This window comes from Penicilliopsis zonata, assembly GCF_001890105.1.
Source record: "Penicilliopsis zonata CBS 506.65 unplaced genomic scaffold ASPZOscaffold_4, whole genome shotgun sequence".
NCBI classification, from domain to species: domain Eukaryota; kingdom Fungi; phylum Ascomycota; class Eurotiomycetes; order Eurotiales; family Aspergillaceae; genus Penicilliopsis; species Penicilliopsis zonata.
The window spans coordinates 976576-992595 of record NW_019208914.1 but is presented as its reverse complement, the minus strand read 5'-3'; the positions used below and the strand labels follow the sequence as shown (position 1 = coordinate 992595).

Genomic DNA, 16020 nt, shown 5'->3' with positions numbered 1-16020 from the left:
ACTAAACGGCGTTATAGATGTAGGTTGCATGTAAGATATGTTACTGATCCCGTAGACTATTTTATAGGAGTTACTAGTAATGAATAATGTATTTACTAACATGGCTAGTTTACCTAACCAACCTACAAAGCCGTTGCAGTAGCTTATAGCTTATTGGACATCTGGCATGCGCACGGCGATATCGCCAGACTGTGTGATGTAGCGGACCCAGGGGAGGGAAGGGTATTGCAGCTGCAAGATTAGCTGCAAGCGTCAAGGAAAACAGAGAAGAGATCAGACTCACCTTTGGTTCTGTGATCTTCAGATACCGCACTTGGATGCCGCTGGTGGTGAAATAGGGGATCTCGAACTTGACATTGATAGGCCGCTTGGCCTTGCCCATATGGCCTGCCCCGCCCATGCTGCCGCCAAACCCGCCGGTCATACCGCCGCCGTGCTCGTCGTCGCCCTTGACCGAGGGCAGGCCCAGCTCGGCGCGCATCAGGAACTCCTTGCCGCCGCCGAATTGCTTGATCTTCCAGATGATGGCGGATTTCTCGGGCGCGTAGTGCACGGTGCCGATGTTCGTCCGGAAGCGAGGCGAGTCGGCGTCCTCAGGAACAGGGACCAAGATCTCCACATTGTTTGCCGTACTTCGGCGCTTAAATTGCGCTTTGGCCTGGAGTGATCGTTTGGTGGTTGGTACCATCCTGTATCAAGAAATAGGATAATCATACCTTGAGCATGTATTCAATCCGTGACCCTGAGTGCGACTCAACCAGACATTCCACCCAGATTAACGGCTTGACCTGCGTGTTCAGCCGGTAGCTCATGAGCTCGAACTCGCCGTCTGGCGGGATGAAGCTGATTGTTCGGTCGTTCTCGAAGCGCGACAGCCGCACGCACTGGTGGAACTTGACGTCCTCCATCTCGACCGCCTTGCCGCGGGTCGCGCGACCGGTCGTCTCAAACATCACCTTATCGTTGAGGCCCAGCCGGAGCTCGGGCATCCCGCTGAGGTAGCACTTCATCTTGATGGCGCCAAGGATCTCGGATCGCAGCACATTTCCATTCGCCGAAACCAGCAGGTTCAACGACTCGATGACGTCCAAGAACACTTCATTCTTGCGGTACCGGATCCCTTCACTTCGCCATGAGACTGAGTTAGTCACTGCAATAGGGGGTCGGGCCTGGACTTCGAGCTTGTGTGACTCTTGCGTGATGTATCTAGCACTGTTAGGATCAAGCATCTCGGAGAATTCAACTTGACATGCCGCCCATCCATCACTTACTCTTGCAGAATCTTGGTTTCAGTAGTCTGCGGGTATCCAAAGTCCATCATTTCGTCCAGCAATTCATAGATGATAACAAAGTTATCCCGGATACTCTCCTCCTCCAGCACCTTGAAGTATTCCGTGAAGACCTCGACGATCTTATGCAGGAAGAGTAAGATTTCGGTGGCATTTGTGTTTCGCTTCGTCAATGCGAGGATGAACAGGTTGCTATGGCGGATGTAGAGGTACTAGACATTCTCAGTCCGTGTTCGTTGATGGTGGGGGAGGAGAGGAGGGGGGGGGAGGTCAAGCGCATCGAAAGGACATACATTGATCCCTTCGTGAGAGAAGCATGGCGGTACTGCTGAGCTCTCTTCCTCGGCTTCGCTGAGCAGAATAGGGAATTTCTCTACCGCGGACATGGGAATGTCTCCGCGGTAGTTGCGTGCCAGCAGGGTCTATTGGCGGAATACCTGTTAGTTTGACTGCATAATGCTTGCTGCTGCGCTTCTTGGAAGTAAGGATCGCAATTGACACCCGCAATCGTTCCCGCAACACACCTTGCCCTTCAGATCGAGAAAGAAGATCGCCGATGCCATGATGGAGAGATACAAGCCAGACTCGGTGGACGCGGCAGATTCAGGGAGGATGTGTCGGCTAGGTGGTATGAAACGGGGGGTTGCTGCTTCTCATTCAGATCATCCGCATTCTAGCTGGAGTTATCGATTCCTGTCGGTGGCCTAGCAGAATCAAATGAAACAAAATAAAATTAATAACAAGAAGAAAAGGTCTAGAGAAAGAACGCTCTCAGAAATCCCACCCTCTTTCTCGTTGTCGTCGTGATCAGGGCCGATATCTGGCTCGGACTGTGGAGGGCGGTCACCCGTTTTGGCCTGAGGCTCACTTATTTCCCACATACGGGCTAGCTGCCCCGCGAGTCCCAAGGTGGTCTAGCGCGTATCCGTCGCCGAAAAGAAAAGCGGATTTTCTTCTGCTCAATTTTTTTCCTTTCTTCTTTTTCTTTCTTATTCAGAAATCACGCCCTCGATAGACAGTGCAAGTCAGTATTTGCCATCGATCCGACTTTCTGTCGGGTCGTCCGGCTATTTCTCTCTTTGCTTACTTGCGATACTGAAGGTGCGGAGACTACAATCATAACTGAGGGTTCCATAAGAGCTGGCCGTGTATTTTGCTTACTGTTACTCGGGCGGTGTCAGAGGAACCGTACATATCTAATAATAATAATAAGAATGTTCCTGCTGATCTCTTATTTATTTAAATATATATTTTCAATCGTAGACTGTATCTACGGAATCACTTTTCTATCTGTTGTCGCCATGCTGTATCGGTGGTGGAGAGACTTCTCTTGAGGAACCTTCGCCGGAAGGAATAAAAGTACATGTACATAAATGGCGAACCAGGAGTCCTCGCAAAAAAGAGATGGGTAGGTAGTACATATTCAAGAAAAAAACAGTGGGAAACACAGCAAGAACGCCTGGAAAAATGCTCACCACGGCCGATTCCTTCAAGACAGACATTCAGGTTCAGTATCGTTGTTCTATGCAACGATTCTCACGCCCAGCGGTGCCAGTATCTTTTCCCGTGCCACTTTGTTGGCCATTTGACCGCCCTGCTCGAGAGCTATAGCACCCACAATAGAATACAGGGTGTGCGCCAGGACTAGGTCGATTCCAGAGGCTTGAAGCTGGTAAGGCTACAGAGAAGGGATGTAAGTTATCTTGTAGGAGGCCAAGGGCAACGGAAGTTTCTCACCTTGCGCGGAGCCCATCTCATAACCTTCTGCAGTCCGTACTTCATTCCAAGCGCTGCAAGCTTCTCTTTGCTGGTCTGGTATGCCTTGGCATCAGCGTCCAGGTTATTCAAGCCGTCTAATGCCGGGTGTGTGAAAGGCGTCCGGTTAAAGGTATCGGGCACGGCTGCATTCTGAGTGATAACAGTCGATCCGTCCTGAACCAGAGCAAGCGAGGTTTGCAACTGGACAATGCGCTTCCCTGTTGTTCATCGGGACGTATCAGTATGATGGTACCACGTGGAGTCGTACGCCATGGTGTCGAGCCCAGCACACATACCTAAATACGCTAAACGGTCATTAAACCCCCTTCGCCCCTGATCGAAGCTCTTGTGTGTGACCGCAAGCCATTTGGTCTCCTCCGACAGCAGCTTGTGACCGCCCTCGCCCAGCATCCGGACATAGAACTGGTCGAGCAATTTCGGGTCCGAGTTGACGTAGAAGTCAGGCCGCTTCGATCCAATGTGCAAGCTAAACGGAGCCTTTGCCGTGGGGGGCGTGTGCGACCATCGAGGAGGCTGTCTCTCCGGGCTGCGTGTAGGTGGCTCCTCCGAAGCCAGTCTCGTTGATGTTGAGAAGCTCCGTTGGGTAATCGCGCTGGGCACCGCGAGAAAACGGCAGGAAGAGCAGGCCACGGACGTGGACACACGAGAAGATAGTTTAGCAGCCATGATGGTGAATTGCTGTAATGATCATCGCCGTCAGAAGTTTGTCGCGGCCGCCGAAAGGGAAGATCGAGGGAAGAATTTCGGAGATTCAGCGCTAGTCCTATTTGGGACGGCAACTCCCCGGCCTCTCGCAGATGAACCATCACAATTTCCTACTTCTTGCCTGTTTCTTGCCTATTTCTTGACCACTCGTCATCCGGGAAAAAATGTGACTCAATTCGTTGATGGATATCCAGGACTCCCTTGATGCGAATGGAGCTACTTTGCCTTCTTTTAAACTGTCATCAGCATACTTGCTCCTCTGCAAATACCATATCGGAGCGGTCAACACACTACGCTTGTCTTTCCAGACAATAGAGAAGGACAAGGAAAGCTACATCAGACTACGGCTATGGGTTAGACACCAAGGTGTATGGCGTCTTCCGAGGACCGTTCATTACATATGAGGTTCAATGCTACTCCCACCGTTCCTTGAGCACCTCACTGTATAAGGAAGTCGGACTAGACGTCGAAAGCTACACCGCATTACCGGAAGCTTGAGTCCTTTCATGTCACAGCTACCTAGTCTCATTGCTTGACAACGCTGTCAATCTTCTCAAAGAAGCACGGCTCTAGAATATTTGGCATGTTTGATTGCTCCTACCTTCGCTGCTTCAGGGGCTCTCTATACTAGCACTAGAGCCGTTGCTCAGGCTACACGCCAAGATGAGGGTGGAATTAAGCCAGCTGCTTAACTTTCTCACTAACGGATAGCTTCTGTGCCAAGGTCGTGTGAGGCAAATAAAAGGTAGGTGGATGCAAGAACACACCTCGACAGATTAGAGTCCTAGTCCTGCAATTCGCGTACAAAGACAACGTGGATAACAGCAAAATATATATATATTTTTAAGAGTGATCAGCACACAGGATATCTGTGGGAATCGTTTGAGTACACCCGCTGACATCCTTGAAAATAAGCTGGCTAGCACGACTTCCGAGGATGACAGTCAACCGCCACGCCTTCCTCATCTAAAGTCGGCGATTACACTAAAAGCCAGGGGAGTACCCTTGCTGTACAACTCCAGTGGACTGCGAAGATATCCACGTGTTGAGATACTAGGGTAGAAGTGATTCCATTGGGGCTGTTGACGCTGGCTTTGCTCTCGCCAGCTATATTTCCCCCATTGAGAACTTTCTGCTCACAGCCACAGTGCAGGGTCGAGCAAGCTCAATGCGAGGATCTGTCAGGCTAATTGAAAGAAGCATTTGGCCATGGTGCACCGTCAAAATTCCCGGGCAATGGAAGCTTTTGTCCCAAGTCGATCACTTCTCAAATGCTACCCGACGAAAGACTATCGGAAAGGTCTCTCACGTCGGTTTGAAAAGACATGTACATGCTAATATATCACACACGAGTCGAACGTAGACTCGTTTTCGACCTCTCACTCCAGCTAAGAGATGTGTGGATGGGATTCTTTGCCTAGTTTGATCTCTTCCATGCAGGGAACCGGAGATTGAGTTGTCCAGCTCGTTTGTGTGACTTCGACCCACCTCGGTTGGTCGGCACGACTGGGGCGAGTATCACTCTTCTTCCCGTGGTGTCGAAGATTGCCCGCAGACCGGGCTGCAGAATTGAATGGTTATTCGCCATTCAGAGCATACGACGGGAGACCAAATGCGGAGAGCAAACGTTACGGTCTCACACATTCCCTCTCCGCACCTCAACGGGACCCTGCAGGGCAACTGCCCTCCTCTCTCTTCCCCTCAAGGTACCGATTTCAGCCGGATCTATGGCCGTGAAGCTGTCGAAATAGGTCATCAAGGACGGGAGGCAACGGCCTCTTGCCGTGGCGGTGTACCTCTGACTCCGAGGAGGAAGGCAGAAGGGCAAAGCAATACGCATTCCACAAAAACACCGCCAGGGTTTACTTTGAGAGTCGTTCGTCTTGCTTCTTAGGAAAGTATAAGAACGAGGGGAAGTCTGCTCTTCGATAGACCTCAAATCTATACATCCCTGAAATTGCCGGGACATTATCACGGGCTACCAGAAGTTCCACAAACAACTCTTTGAGTTCCCAAGACAGAAAACAAGACTTGTATAAAGACAATTTACATATACTTTCTGTTCTCAGCCCTGGCTCTTTGGATTTCCTGCGAGAATCATGGCCAGCACCAGTTCCAACCCCTCATTTTGCAGCTCGATGTGCAATCCGCTGAATGGCAACCGATATGTCCCCGCTAGCGACGTTGCCAGTTCTGTACAAGATCCCCCTTCACCTAGACCATGCCCTCCGAACCCCCCTCCAAGCCCAGCATAGCGAACCAGGGACAGTACTTTCGTGCGTGAATACCTCACTCTTTCTTCCTGGAAAAATTCAACCATAGCTGACAATTATAGACCTGATAAATACATCCAACTCTGTTTCTAGTCGGGCTTATAAAGAGATAGAACTGTCTTGAAAATACTGCATCGACTTCGATTTGCCTGTGATCCATATTTAGACTGTTGCGTTGGATGCTTGAAGAGTGAAATTGTTGAAAGGAAGACATCGAGGGGCGATAAGCTAGACATAATGTGATAATACAATCTTTGATATCAAATTACAATCTCATCACCATGCCTCACGAAGAATACGCTTCGCTTTGAATTAGTAAGAAAGAATTCTAGCATTGTGGAGCCTATATGAACAGTTTTGAAACAGAAACCAAAAGGAGACTTGAAGGACAGTTCCCTGCAAAAGCATCAAGTATACAAAAAGAAAAAAAAAAGAATGAAAAAAAGAAAGCCAAATCACATAAACGCAATAGCCAGGGCGCTGACAACGCTCAAACCGACAACAGTCCACCCGGTCTTAATAACCTGCTGGTTGGTAAGACCCCGGCCGAGATCCCACATCAAGTGGCGGATACCGTTCAGGCTGTGGAAGGTGAAGGGCAGAGCGACGGTGCTCTTGATCAGCACCTTGGCGATGAGCGGGAGGGCGCCGAACGCGGCAGCCAGGGAGGCAGACTCGAGGTGCCAGCCGAACAGGGGAGCAACGAGGTAGGCAGAGGCAAAGAGGTAGAGAGAGCCGGACAGAGCGAAGCCAGTGATACGGTTCAGCGAGGAGAGGACCCAGGTGACCTGGGGGCGGTAGATGGTCAGATGGGGGGCGACGGGGCGGTTAAGGCGCTGCTGGGGGAGGATCTTGGTGGGATCGGCGAGGTTGGCGGCGGAGGTAGCCGGTCTATCAACTGGTTAGTATGGTCGTATATACACACGGGATGATTGCGTGTTCCGTGGATTATTCAATTCTTTAATTGAACACGACATGACGTAGATATTCGATTGACGGGGGTCCGAGGGAGAAGGTATAAGACAGCTGGGTGATTCTGGCACGCGACTGACCTGATCTGCATGTTTCTGCCCATCGCGACAGCCACGGGAGAGGCGGAGTTCATCATCGCCCAGCGCATGGCATACGGCTGCTGGACGGCGACTGCCATCGAAACCTAGTTAGCATACCTGCAACACAGAGGGATAGTGGGCAAATATACACCGCCGCAGCGACTGCTGAGCGACCTTCTGAGAAATCATCTTTCAAAAGCAAAGCACGTCCGCGAAACTAGGGGCGGTGGCAGAGGGGAGAGTTCTCTTGTTGGAAGTTCGTCCTGTCCTTCTTTCTCCCAGAAAGAACCCGACGCTTCGGAATCACGGGACGGGCAACCTCGGGCGTGAAAGAGGTAAGTCACGTGGACAGGGACTTTCGCGGACAAAACGGGCCAATCAGAGCTGCGACATTACCACAGACGGAAGATCCATCTTCCGATCCCGTGACCACCAGCCGAGCTTGGATTTTTCTTTTTGTGTGTTTTCCAGCTTCCTCCTCCTTTTCCTCTTCTCCTTCTCCATGGGTCTCTCCTCCACGTCGGCGACCGGTTGGCAGCTCTGCTGTGTTTCTGGGATGACACCGACGTGACGAGCATTGTCTCACTAGTTTCGGCTTTCTGTCGCGACTGCAGAGGCACCCAGCGAGATCCTGAGAAGGACGCCCGTCGTTAATCGCCCATTCTTTTCTTTCCATGAGACAAATGGGTTTCATATCAAGGCGACATGACTTGAAAGATATCAAGCTTGAATACCGTACGCCGTAGACTATCAGAGATTCTATTCAGGGATTCGATCTACACCGGTTCCTGCTTTCAGTGGATTGCTTGGTAGAAAAATCTCAATGGGAACCTCTTGTCTCGATAGATTGAACTCGACTTCCCGAGTTTTATCTTCAAAATCAATCAATATGATCTATTTGATATCCCAGCGTCTAGGTGCTATTTAATACTCTTGTACTTCGTAGCATCTCCTACGTAATTACTGAGCGTCTGAAGATTGTCCTACAGTGACTGTCCCCAGATCACATGCTGCTGCTCCAGCCTCAGGCTCTTGGACTCTTCTCTCTTCACGCCTGTCAACAGAGCGCTCTCCATCCGCTGTATAATTGCGTTATGACCTGGCAAGATCTATTCTGATAATAATCCTGAAGTTCCATGGCCTTTAGCTCGTCCAATTTGTGGCGTTCCCTTGTTGATAGATGATCTCCTCTCACTAGTTACAGCCGGTCATCAACCTCGGCAACTTACTGTCACCTGGACGGGGATGGTATTTACTATTTAGAGGCAACATTCCAACACCACATTTCTCGAGCAAGATATCTCGACGAGTCAGTACACGACCTCACTAAGATACGTGTCGATTGAACGAATAAGTGTCAAAAATTAGACTTGTGTTCCTGGTGCTGCAAATCCCGTTGACGTCACTGCCTCTTTATCTCACTCCTCGGCAATAACTATGCCTTTCAACACAGCTCTCACCCGGAAGCTAGGGATCTCAAGTACGAGAAAAAATAAGCCATCTACCCTGTTTTGAGAGCACTTGGTTGATTATTTTCTAGTTCCTGTGGTGCAAGGTGGGATGCAATGGGTCGGTTACTCTGAACTGGCCGCGGCAGTGAGCAATGCAGGTGGGCTAGGCATCGTGTGTCTCTCCCTTTTTTTTCTTAAATTGCATGGGTGTTGATATAAAACTTTGGTCAAGTGGTTAATGAATCTATAGCTTACGGCCCTCACACAACCCACACCCGAAGACCTGAGAAAGGAGATCCGCAAATGCAGGAGCATGACCAAGAAGCCGTTCGGGGTAAACCTGACTCTGCTGCCCGCGCTGGTTCCCCCCGACTACGGAGCGTACGCACAGGTCATCATCGAAGAAGGCGTGAAGATTGTAGAGACGGCAGGCAACAACCCTGGCCCTGTGATCGCGCAACTCAAGCAGGCGGGGACGACCATCCTGCACAAATGCACGACGATCCGGCACGCGAAATCCGCGGTGAAGCTGGGCGTGGATTTCCTGTCGATCGACGGCTTCGAATGTGCGGGCCACGTCGGCGAACACGACATCACCAACTTTATCCTGCTGAGCCGGGCACGCCAGGAGCTCGGCGGTATCCCCTTCATCGCCTCGGGAGGTTTCGCGGACGGCCAGGGGCTCGCCGCCGCCCTGAGCTTGGGAGCAGAGGGCATCAACATGGGCACGCGCTTCATGTGCACCATTGAAGCCCCCATCCATCTCAAAGTCAAGGAAGCCATCGTCAACGCACAGGAAACCGACACCGCGCTCGTCATGCGCCGGTGGAAGAACACCACCCGCCTCTTCGCTAACCAGGTCACCCGCGAGGCCATCAAGGTTGAAAAGGAGAGCACTTCGGGTGAGTTCTCGGAGATTGCGCCTTTCGTCAGCGGGAAACGTGGACGGCAGGTTTTCCTTAACGGCGACGTGGACTTTGGGGTAAGTTCTTTCTTTCTTTGCCAGTTTTTTTCTCTTTTCCCATGAACTAGATTCTAAGTATCTATTGTTTAGGTCTGGACCGCTGGCCAGGTCATCGGATTGATACACGATATCCCTACATGCGCAGAACTCCTGACACGGATCGAGAAGGAAGCATTAGAGTCGATGAAAAAGACAGAGTCATTGTGGGTTGAGGGTATCTCGAGCAAGCTGTAGGCTATGCACGAATCTATCGGGAGTATTTGATATTGTAATTTTTATCTCAACCTAGGTCCCTAGATAGTAATAAAGAATGAAATATGCTCAGATTAAATCCAAGGGACTGTTTAACCTGTGAGTGGAGGTGTATGCTATAACTACTCAGGGTATAGTTTTAAAGAGCCTGCTGTGTTTAGTGAGGACGGCCGGCCGGCGATTGAAAAGAGTGAATCGCTAGGAAAGTAAGCTTCTACTGACAGGCTGTGAAGTCTTATTTCGTATCTGCAGGAGGCTACTTGATAGAAGGGTAAGAGGATGTCTATTTGATGATTGAGAAAAGGAATTAGATTAAATTTACTGCTTACGGGGAAACGATCAGTTGATCATAATACTGAGGTTTTAGGAGCAAGTCTATGAATTAAGCGATCTGGACAAGCCAAACTACAAGAGTTGGCGAGTGCCAGAAAGGTAAGTGTAAAACAAAAGCAAGTCTTCTTTCTCCGAGTACCACATGACACAAGTAAAGATACACGCAGTGACCAGTACATGTGCCTATCTAAACACTCGACACCATATGCATGCTGAGAGGAACCCTATGCAGAAAACGACTCAAACCCGTGCACGGCGCAATATACCACCGACCAAGCCACCACAGACCAGAAGATCCGGTCTGAAGACCGAGGTGGCGGACAACATGCTGAATGGACGAGCCCAACTGAATGGCGAGACGTTTAGAGGATGGAGCCAAGGGCAATGCAAGGAAGGCCGAGGCCAACCAGGTCGTCGGACTAGAAGTTGATTAGTTGAAGCGTTTAGAAATCTTTTGATATGAATACTCACAGCGTCGGAAGGAGAGTTCTGGCAGCAAGCAATGTTCTGCTTGCACTGCTGGTTGAGAATGTCCTGGACACCAATGACTGCTGAAAAGTTGTCAGAGAAATCAATATCTTCAAGATGAGGAAGATCTTACCGGCAATGGGCAGCTTAGAGCACTGGTCGAAGAGACCAAGGCCCTCGGCACCAGAGCCAGCGCCGATCAGGTTGCTGAGAGCACCGCTAAGAATGCCACTGTCGACGGTGGTGGTGTCACCAGCGTAGGTGGCCTTGTTGCAGCAAGACAGCTGAGCCTGATCACCGCACTTGGCCTGAGCCTGCTGGACGGTCATGTCATCGGGGACAGGGAACTTGATCTCGCTGTTACCCTTGTTGCCAACACCGTTACCGGCACCAGTACCACCGGCCATGGGGCTGGAGGGAGCGGCGGCCACAGTGGCGGCAAGAGCAAGAACAACGGCGGTCAGAGAGAACTGCATTGTGACTGTGGGGTTGGTATTAAACGAGAGTTTGAACTCGGAGAGATATTTTGAACGGTTTTGTGGTTTGGAAGCGAAAGGCTTGGAAGAAGACTGGAAACCCCGAAAGGAAGTGAGAGAAGTGAATGAGTGTTGGATGATGAAGAGAAAGTCGATTGAAGGCCCGATTCCAGGTCGTTTATATAGGTCTTTCCGGCGGTCCGTGAGCTCGCTTCTCCCTCAATGTTGCTGTTGTTCCTGCGTGTCTTGTCCCTGGACCCTGGAATGCAGCACGCAAGGCACTTTCTCCGTGACCACAGGGCGCTCAGAGATCTCACCCTCTGGTATGGATCTACCATCCCGACCTCCTCCATACTGGCACGATGTCTGTGCCTTTGCTTGCATTCCTGTCGCCGGCTGCTGCCCATCTATCCCATTCCCTACCACTACTTGGGGAGGCAGCGTCCATTCCTCACGCCCATCTTCCCCCCTCATCCTTCCTTTTGCTGGCTTCCTCTGCCACCGACCTCATCGAGACCTGCCAAGCACCATCCGGAGATTACCCTGGCGCGGTGCTTGTCGGTCGGCCCAAGGGCGGCCTGCAAGGGCGTCCGAGTCATGCCCACGCTGCATCTCTTCCTCCGCCATTACCGGTGGGGAGGAGAGAAAGAAGAATCACACCGCCCAGCCTGCTGCGAGCCCACATATCCCATGCATTCATGAAAACAGTGTTTTGATGCCTGTGTTGGCCGTCTTGGCCGACTCTTTGCCGTGGAGGTCAGAGAGGAATGACGGTGGGCGAGGGAGGGCATGTGGTTGCAGCTGCTGACTCATCCTTGTGGGCATCCTCCTGCCTTCTCTCCTCCCCAGCGACTTGCCTCGTGCTGGCAACTAGTAAATCTTTGCATGCTGGATTCCCCAGTGATCGCCTCCTTTGTCTAAGGTTAATTTCGGCCTTGTTCGTTTGCAGGGATCTATCGATCTACCGGGCAGGAGACTACATTGTCTTCGAGCTGCTTCGAATTCCTTGCGCTTGCTATTGAATGCTCCACTCGCTCAACGCCGTTGCAAAGGGTCATCGCAGCTGTAGCAGTGGGTTCTGGAGTTCGCGTATGGAGTATCGGGATATGGAATAGTTGGGCATCTGCTGTTGACTGTGAGATGTTGGCTATCTGTTGGGCATGTTGGACTTGTGTGTTGAGAGCGTCAATAGACTCGATATGACTGTACAGTGTACACCGCCATCAACGAAGTACAGAGTGTAGACATACCATAATTTTATGCATTGAATAATTTATATTCTTAGGCTCTAGTAAGATTATACTGTCTGTTTTGTAGTATGAAGTAGTTAGTATTGATGTTGGGCCATGGTTAGCATATACCACCATATCATATTTATAAGACACTGTAGATACTACCTGGTAATAGGAATTAAGGACTCTATTTCTCCCAGTGAGATTCATGTTTAATATCTTTAGTATTAGTGTTGAGTGGTGATAGTTTTGTTGATACTTAGACTTTGATATTACTTTATATATATTCTAACAGTTTATATATACTTCTTATATCTTGACAAGACAGAATAGTCTATAACACCAATATCTAAATAATAATACCATATCCTATTGACATCATAGTATTGTAATCTACTTATATATACATATAATTTTATTCATTACCCACATCTAAAGCTGTAGAAATAGACAAGATGGATAAGATATATGTTAGGTTGGATCCGGCCTATAGTTATATCAAGTACTCTTATACTAACTAATATCTGTGATGGTATTTTGTAGAACTTTTAAGATTAAACATCTAAGAAAAAGGCAAACAAAGAAGAAAAAGCATTACATATATCCCTATACTACAATAACGCATGATAGAAACAAAGTACTATAACCTCCCATCCTCAGGCTCGACGCTTGATCGTTCCTCGGTTTCGCGCAACCAGGCCGAATCAATTCTCAAGAGACTGGTATCTGCATGCTCCGATAACTCAGTATTAGCATATGAAACCTTGAAACTCATCTACGTCAGAAACTGAAATTGCTTGTAGACAGTCCGCTGTCGGAAACACAGCACGTTTTTCGGCCTGCTTCATAGTTACAACTGATTTGATTCTCAATGTTCAGCGTTCTGGAGCACTGAACGCAAGAGAAGTGCCTCTTCTATTCCATCTACAGTGAAAGAGCTGGACATGTTGAAGCAAGGCGTTGCAAATATCTCGAACCTCCGACGCGGGGAAGACGCGACGCGACGTTGACGCGTCTCCACGTGATGCTTAAATCACAGGCCGAAAAGAATAGCAGCTCTGCCTGCCCACCGGAGAGATATCGAGATAATACAGAGTATCTCCTTTGATAATATCGAGATTTGGCCGTCCTAGCAAATCCAAGCCTAAGGTATTAAGCAGGTTGTCTCTTCGACATCATCAAAGCGAATCGACATCTTATATAAGGATGGAATCGAACGACACTTTCCTCGACCTTCGAGCCTCACAGACAGTCGGCTGGGATAATAATTCAAGAGAATGAGACGACGATGGTTCAGGGCGAAGATGGCAGGAGATAGTCGCCCTTTCCCTGAGCCCTAGCACGACAATGTGATAGAGAATCAAATGGGGGTGAATTGCCCAATACCAAGGTACCTAATCCAAGTATTTTCCATCTTTCCAGTCACTAGCTGCTGACACTATTCACCAGTGAGATATCCTAGGCAAATATTAAATGGCTGCTCAAAAGGCCCTGATGGAGTCTAGACGCCATTGAGGTCATTACCTCACCCAGATACAAGACAAGAGAGTAGTCACTGGACAGTATAAACCAAGTCTCTCCTTTGCCTCATCTATTAATCTAGCAATAACACTCCTATGCAACGCGAGATCAAAAAATAACATATGATTGTGAGGGGTTGTGGTATAGACGACGTCATCCTCTCCCCAGCCGTCCGTTCCCGGCACAACTCAACTCTGAGAAGCTTCAGACAAGACGGCAGAAGCAGCTCTTTTCCATCAAGCATGCCTCAGATGCAATCAAAACTACCTCTTTGATAACTGCGTTTCAAAATGGTCCATCTCGCCAAAGTGAATAAGGATGCTGAGATCCAGCCCCTGCAGCCGTTGCAGCCCGGCCCGTCCAGAGAGGACACCTTATCCATGAACGTCTATGGAAGCAGTTTTGCCGCGGAAGAATTACCAGCTCATGAGATGCCGGAGAAGGAGATGCCGCCTGAGATTGCGTATCGAATGATCAAGGATGAGCTGAGCCTGGATGGACAGCCGCTTCTAAAGTGAGAGCCAGAGAGAAATATAGCATTACTGATCACATTGTTAACGCCGATAAAAACTAGTCTTGCAAGCTTCGTTACTACCTACATGGTAAGGAGGCCATTGAATTTAACAAACGCACCCAGTTCAAATCTAACCGGGTATAGGAAGATGAAGCCCAGAAGCTCATGACCGAATCCTTGAGCAAGAACTTCATCGACTATGAGGAATATCCCCAAACCGCCCAGATCCAAAACCGCTGTGTCAATATGATTGCCCGGCTGTTCCACGCACCCACTGCAAGCGCCGCGACGGAAGATTCCCTGGGCACGTCAACAGTCGGGTCCTCCGAGGCTATTATGCTGGCCATGCTTGCCATGAAGAGGACCTGGGCCAACAAGCGCAAAGCGGCGGGCAAGGACTGTTCAAAGCCCAACATCATTATGAACAGCGCAGTCCAAGTCTGCTGGGAGAAAGCCGCACGGTACTTTGACGTTGAGGAACGATACGTGTTCTGCACGGAAAAACGGTACGTAATCGACCCTAAAGAGGCCGTGGAGATGATCGACGAGAATACGATTGGCATCTGCGCAATCCTGGGAACCACCTACACGGGCGAGTACGAGGACGTCAAGGCCATCAACGACCTGCTTGTGTCCAAGAAGATTGCCTGTCCGATCCATGTCGACGCGGCCAGTGGCGGGTTTGTTGCTCCCTTCGTCAATCCCGACTTGGAGTGGGATTTCCGACTGGAGAATGTCGTTTCTATCAACGTTTCCGGTCACAAGTACGGCCTGGTCTACCCCGGTGTGGGATGGGTCTTCTGGCGCTCCCCGGAGTACCTCCCCAAAGACCTCATCTTCAACATCAACTACCTGGGCGCCGAGCAGGCCAGCTTCACTTTGAACTTCTCCAAGGGCGCTTCTCACGTTATCGGCCAGTATTACCAACTCATTCGCCTTGGAAAGCATGGCTATCGCGCCATCATGACCAATATTACCCGCATCGCCGACTATCTGTCCGAGAAGCTGACAGAACTGGGCTTTATTATCATGAGCGACACTCATGGCCGTGGCCTGCCGCTGGTCGCCTTCCGCTTTCCCCCCGACGAATCTCGCTTCTATGATGAGTTCACCCTTGCTCATGTTCTACGTGAACGCGGCTGGGTTGTCCCGGCGTACACCATGGCGCCGCATAGTAATAATCTCAAGATGATGCGGGTCGTTCTGCGCGAGGACTTCACCATGAACCGCTGCCACACGTTACTGGAAGACATCAAGGCCGCTTTGAAGACATTGAAAGATATGGATAAGAATACCATGGAGAAGTTTGAACAGTACGTCGTTCCATTTTACTGTCTCCTTGGAACTACTACTAATCCTTTATAGACTGTCTCATATCCACGGCTCCAATTCCGCCAGAGCTCAACGCAAGCACAAGCATTCGTATTACCATGGCGAAAAGCACTCCTTGCAGGGAAAAACAGGCAAAACCCATGCGATTTGTTGAATAGTACCGTCGATCGAGATCTCACCTGCTGCATGCACGTTGAAAATTCCACTTCCTGCGATTCTCGCTGGCCTTGAAAAAAGTATTTTGAACAAGTATTTCGAACAGGCAATCAGACTGTAGTATTAAATTGAATCTTCCCCATGTATCTTCAATGCTGCCATCATTTTATTAAATTAGATCGTTGTATGAAAAATGCCAGGTCCAAAACTGCCGATGCATGAT

At 49.7% G+C, this 16020-nt stretch overlaps 7 protein-coding genes across 7 annotated transcripts; 3 read left to right on the top strand and 4 right to left on the bottom strand.

Moving 5' to 3' along the window:
* Nucleotides 1-149: 149 nt before the first annotated feature.
* Nucleotides 150-2072, bottom strand: ASPZODRAFT_24076 (hypothetical protein; the record flags this gene model as incomplete). Its single annotated transcript, XM_022727956.1, has 6 exons — nucleotides 1814-2072; nucleotides 1583-1711; nucleotides 1272-1501; nucleotides 717-1206; nucleotides 284-658; nucleotides 150-231 (listed from the first exon to the last, which is right to left on the bottom strand). The coding sequence occupies exons 1-6, from the start codon at nucleotides 1850-1852 to the stop codon at nucleotides 151-153; spliced, it is 1344 nt and encodes a 447-aa protein (XP_022582955.1). The 5' UTR covers nucleotides 1853-2072.
* A 545-nt stretch (nucleotides 2073-2617) lies between these two features.
* On the bottom strand, nucleotides 2618-3760 carry ASPZODRAFT_130470 (hypothetical protein). The gene is made up of 3 exons (XM_022722511.1): nucleotides 3344-3760; nucleotides 3027-3265; nucleotides 2618-2967 (listed from the first exon to the last, which is right to left on the bottom strand). Exons 1-3 carry the CDS (start codon nucleotides 3732-3734, stop codon nucleotides 2812-2814), a joined length of 786 nt encoding a protein of 261 aa, XP_022582954.1. The 5' UTR covers nucleotides 3735-3760; the 3' UTR covers nucleotides 2618-2811.
* A 2703-nt stretch (nucleotides 3761-6463) lies between these two features.
* ASPZODRAFT_130469 (hypothetical protein) lies at nucleotides 6464-7189 on the bottom strand. Its single transcript, XM_022722509.1, has 2 exons — nucleotides 7099-7189; nucleotides 6464-6937 (listed from the first exon to the last, which is right to left on the bottom strand). The coding sequence occupies exons 1-2, from the start codon at nucleotides 7149-7151 to the stop codon at nucleotides 6502-6504; spliced, it is 489 nt and encodes a 162-aa protein (XP_022582953.1). The 5' UTR covers nucleotides 7152-7189; the 3' UTR covers nucleotides 6464-6501.
* Nucleotides 7190-8169: 980 nt separating this feature from the next.
* On the top strand, nucleotides 8170-9850 carry ASPZODRAFT_130468 (hypothetical protein). The gene is made up of 4 exons (XM_022722508.1): nucleotides 8170-8578; nucleotides 8639-8721; nucleotides 8800-9531; nucleotides 9604-9850. The coding sequence occupies exons 1-4, from the start codon at nucleotides 8536-8538 to the stop codon at nucleotides 9745-9747; spliced, it is 1002 nt and encodes a 333-aa protein (XP_022582952.1). The 5' UTR covers nucleotides 8170-8535; the 3' UTR covers nucleotides 9748-9850.
* A 302-nt stretch (nucleotides 9851-10152) lies between these two features.
* Nucleotides 10153-11078, bottom strand: ASPZODRAFT_1598261 (hypothetical protein). Its single transcript, XM_022726432.1, has 5 exons — nucleotides 11071-11078; nucleotides 10700-11010; nucleotides 10570-10649; nucleotides 10451-10517; nucleotides 10153-10249 (listed from the first exon to the last, which is right to left on the bottom strand). Exons 2-4 carry the CDS (start codon nucleotides 10971-10973, stop codon nucleotides 10461-10463), a joined length of 411 nt encoding a protein of 136 aa, XP_022582951.1. The 5' UTR covers nucleotides 10974-11010; nucleotides 11071-11078; the 3' UTR covers nucleotides 10153-10249; nucleotides 10451-10460.
* A 326-nt stretch (nucleotides 11079-11404) lies between these two features.
* On the top strand, nucleotides 11405-11758 carry ASPZODRAFT_14577 (hypothetical protein; the record flags this gene model as incomplete). Its single annotated transcript, XM_022725106.1, has 1 exon — nucleotides 11405-11758. One exon carries the CDS (start codon nucleotides 11405-11407, stop codon nucleotides 11756-11758), a length of 354 nt encoding a protein of 117 aa, XP_022582950.1.
* A 2327-nt stretch (nucleotides 11759-14085) lies between these two features.
* ASPZODRAFT_61761 (hypothetical protein) lies at nucleotides 14086-15795 on the top strand (the record flags this gene model as incomplete). Its single annotated transcript, XM_022729010.1, has 4 exons — nucleotides 14086-14309; nucleotides 14370-14397; nucleotides 14454-15622; nucleotides 15675-15795. The coding sequence occupies 4 exons, from the start codon at nucleotides 14086-14088 to the stop codon at nucleotides 15793-15795; spliced, it is 1542 nt and encodes a 513-aa protein (XP_022582949.1).
* Nucleotides 15796-16020: the final 225 nt, after the last annotated feature.

Bases quoted from the DNA above. Each gene is read 5' to 3' on its own strand.
- ASPZODRAFT_130470 (XM_022722511.1), bottom strand. From the start codon at position 3,734: ATGGCTGCTAAACTATCTTCTCGTGTGTCCACGTCCGTGGCCTGCTCT. The intron at 3,266-3,343 runs GTATGTGTGCTG...GATGAACAACAG, and splicing joins TGACCGTTTAGCGTATTTAG to GGAAGCGCATTGTCCAGTTG. The intron at 2,968-3,026 runs GTGAGAAACTTC...CCTTCTCTGTAG, and splicing joins TGAGATGGGCTCCGCGCAAG to CCTTACCAGCTTCAAGCCTC.
- ASPZODRAFT_1598261 (XM_022726432.1), bottom strand. From the start codon at position 10,973: ATGGCCGGTGGTACTGGTGCCGGTAACGGTGTTGGCAACAAGGGTAAC. The intron at 10,650-10,699 runs GTAAGATCTTCC...ACAACTTTTCAG, and splicing joins CTCTAAGCTGCCCATTGCCG to CAGTCATTGGTGTCCAGGAC. The intron at 10,518-10,569 runs GTGAGTATTCAT...ATCAACTTCTAG, and splicing joins AGAACTCTCCTTCCGACGCT to TCCGACGACCTGGTTGGCCT.
- ASPZODRAFT_130469 (XM_022722509.1), bottom strand. From the start codon at position 7,151: ATGAACTCCGCCTCTCCCGTGGCTGTCGCGATGGGCAGAAACATGCAG. The intron at 6,938-7,098 runs GTCAGTCGCGTG...ACCAGTTGATAG, and splicing joins GGCAGAAACATGCAGATCAG to ACCGGCTACCTCCGCCGCCA.
- ASPZODRAFT_130468 (XM_022722508.1), top strand. From the start codon at position 8,536: ATGCCTTTCAACACAGCTCTCACCCGGAAGCTAGGGATCTCAA. The intron at 8,579-8,638 runs GTACGAGAAAAA...ATTATTTTCTAG, and splicing joins CCGGAAGCTAGGGATCTCAA to TTCCTGTGGTGCAAGGTGGG. The intron at 9,532-9,603 runs GTAAGTTCTTTC...TCTATTGTTTAG, and splicing joins ACGGCGACGTGGACTTTGGG to GTCTGGACCGCTGGCCAGGT.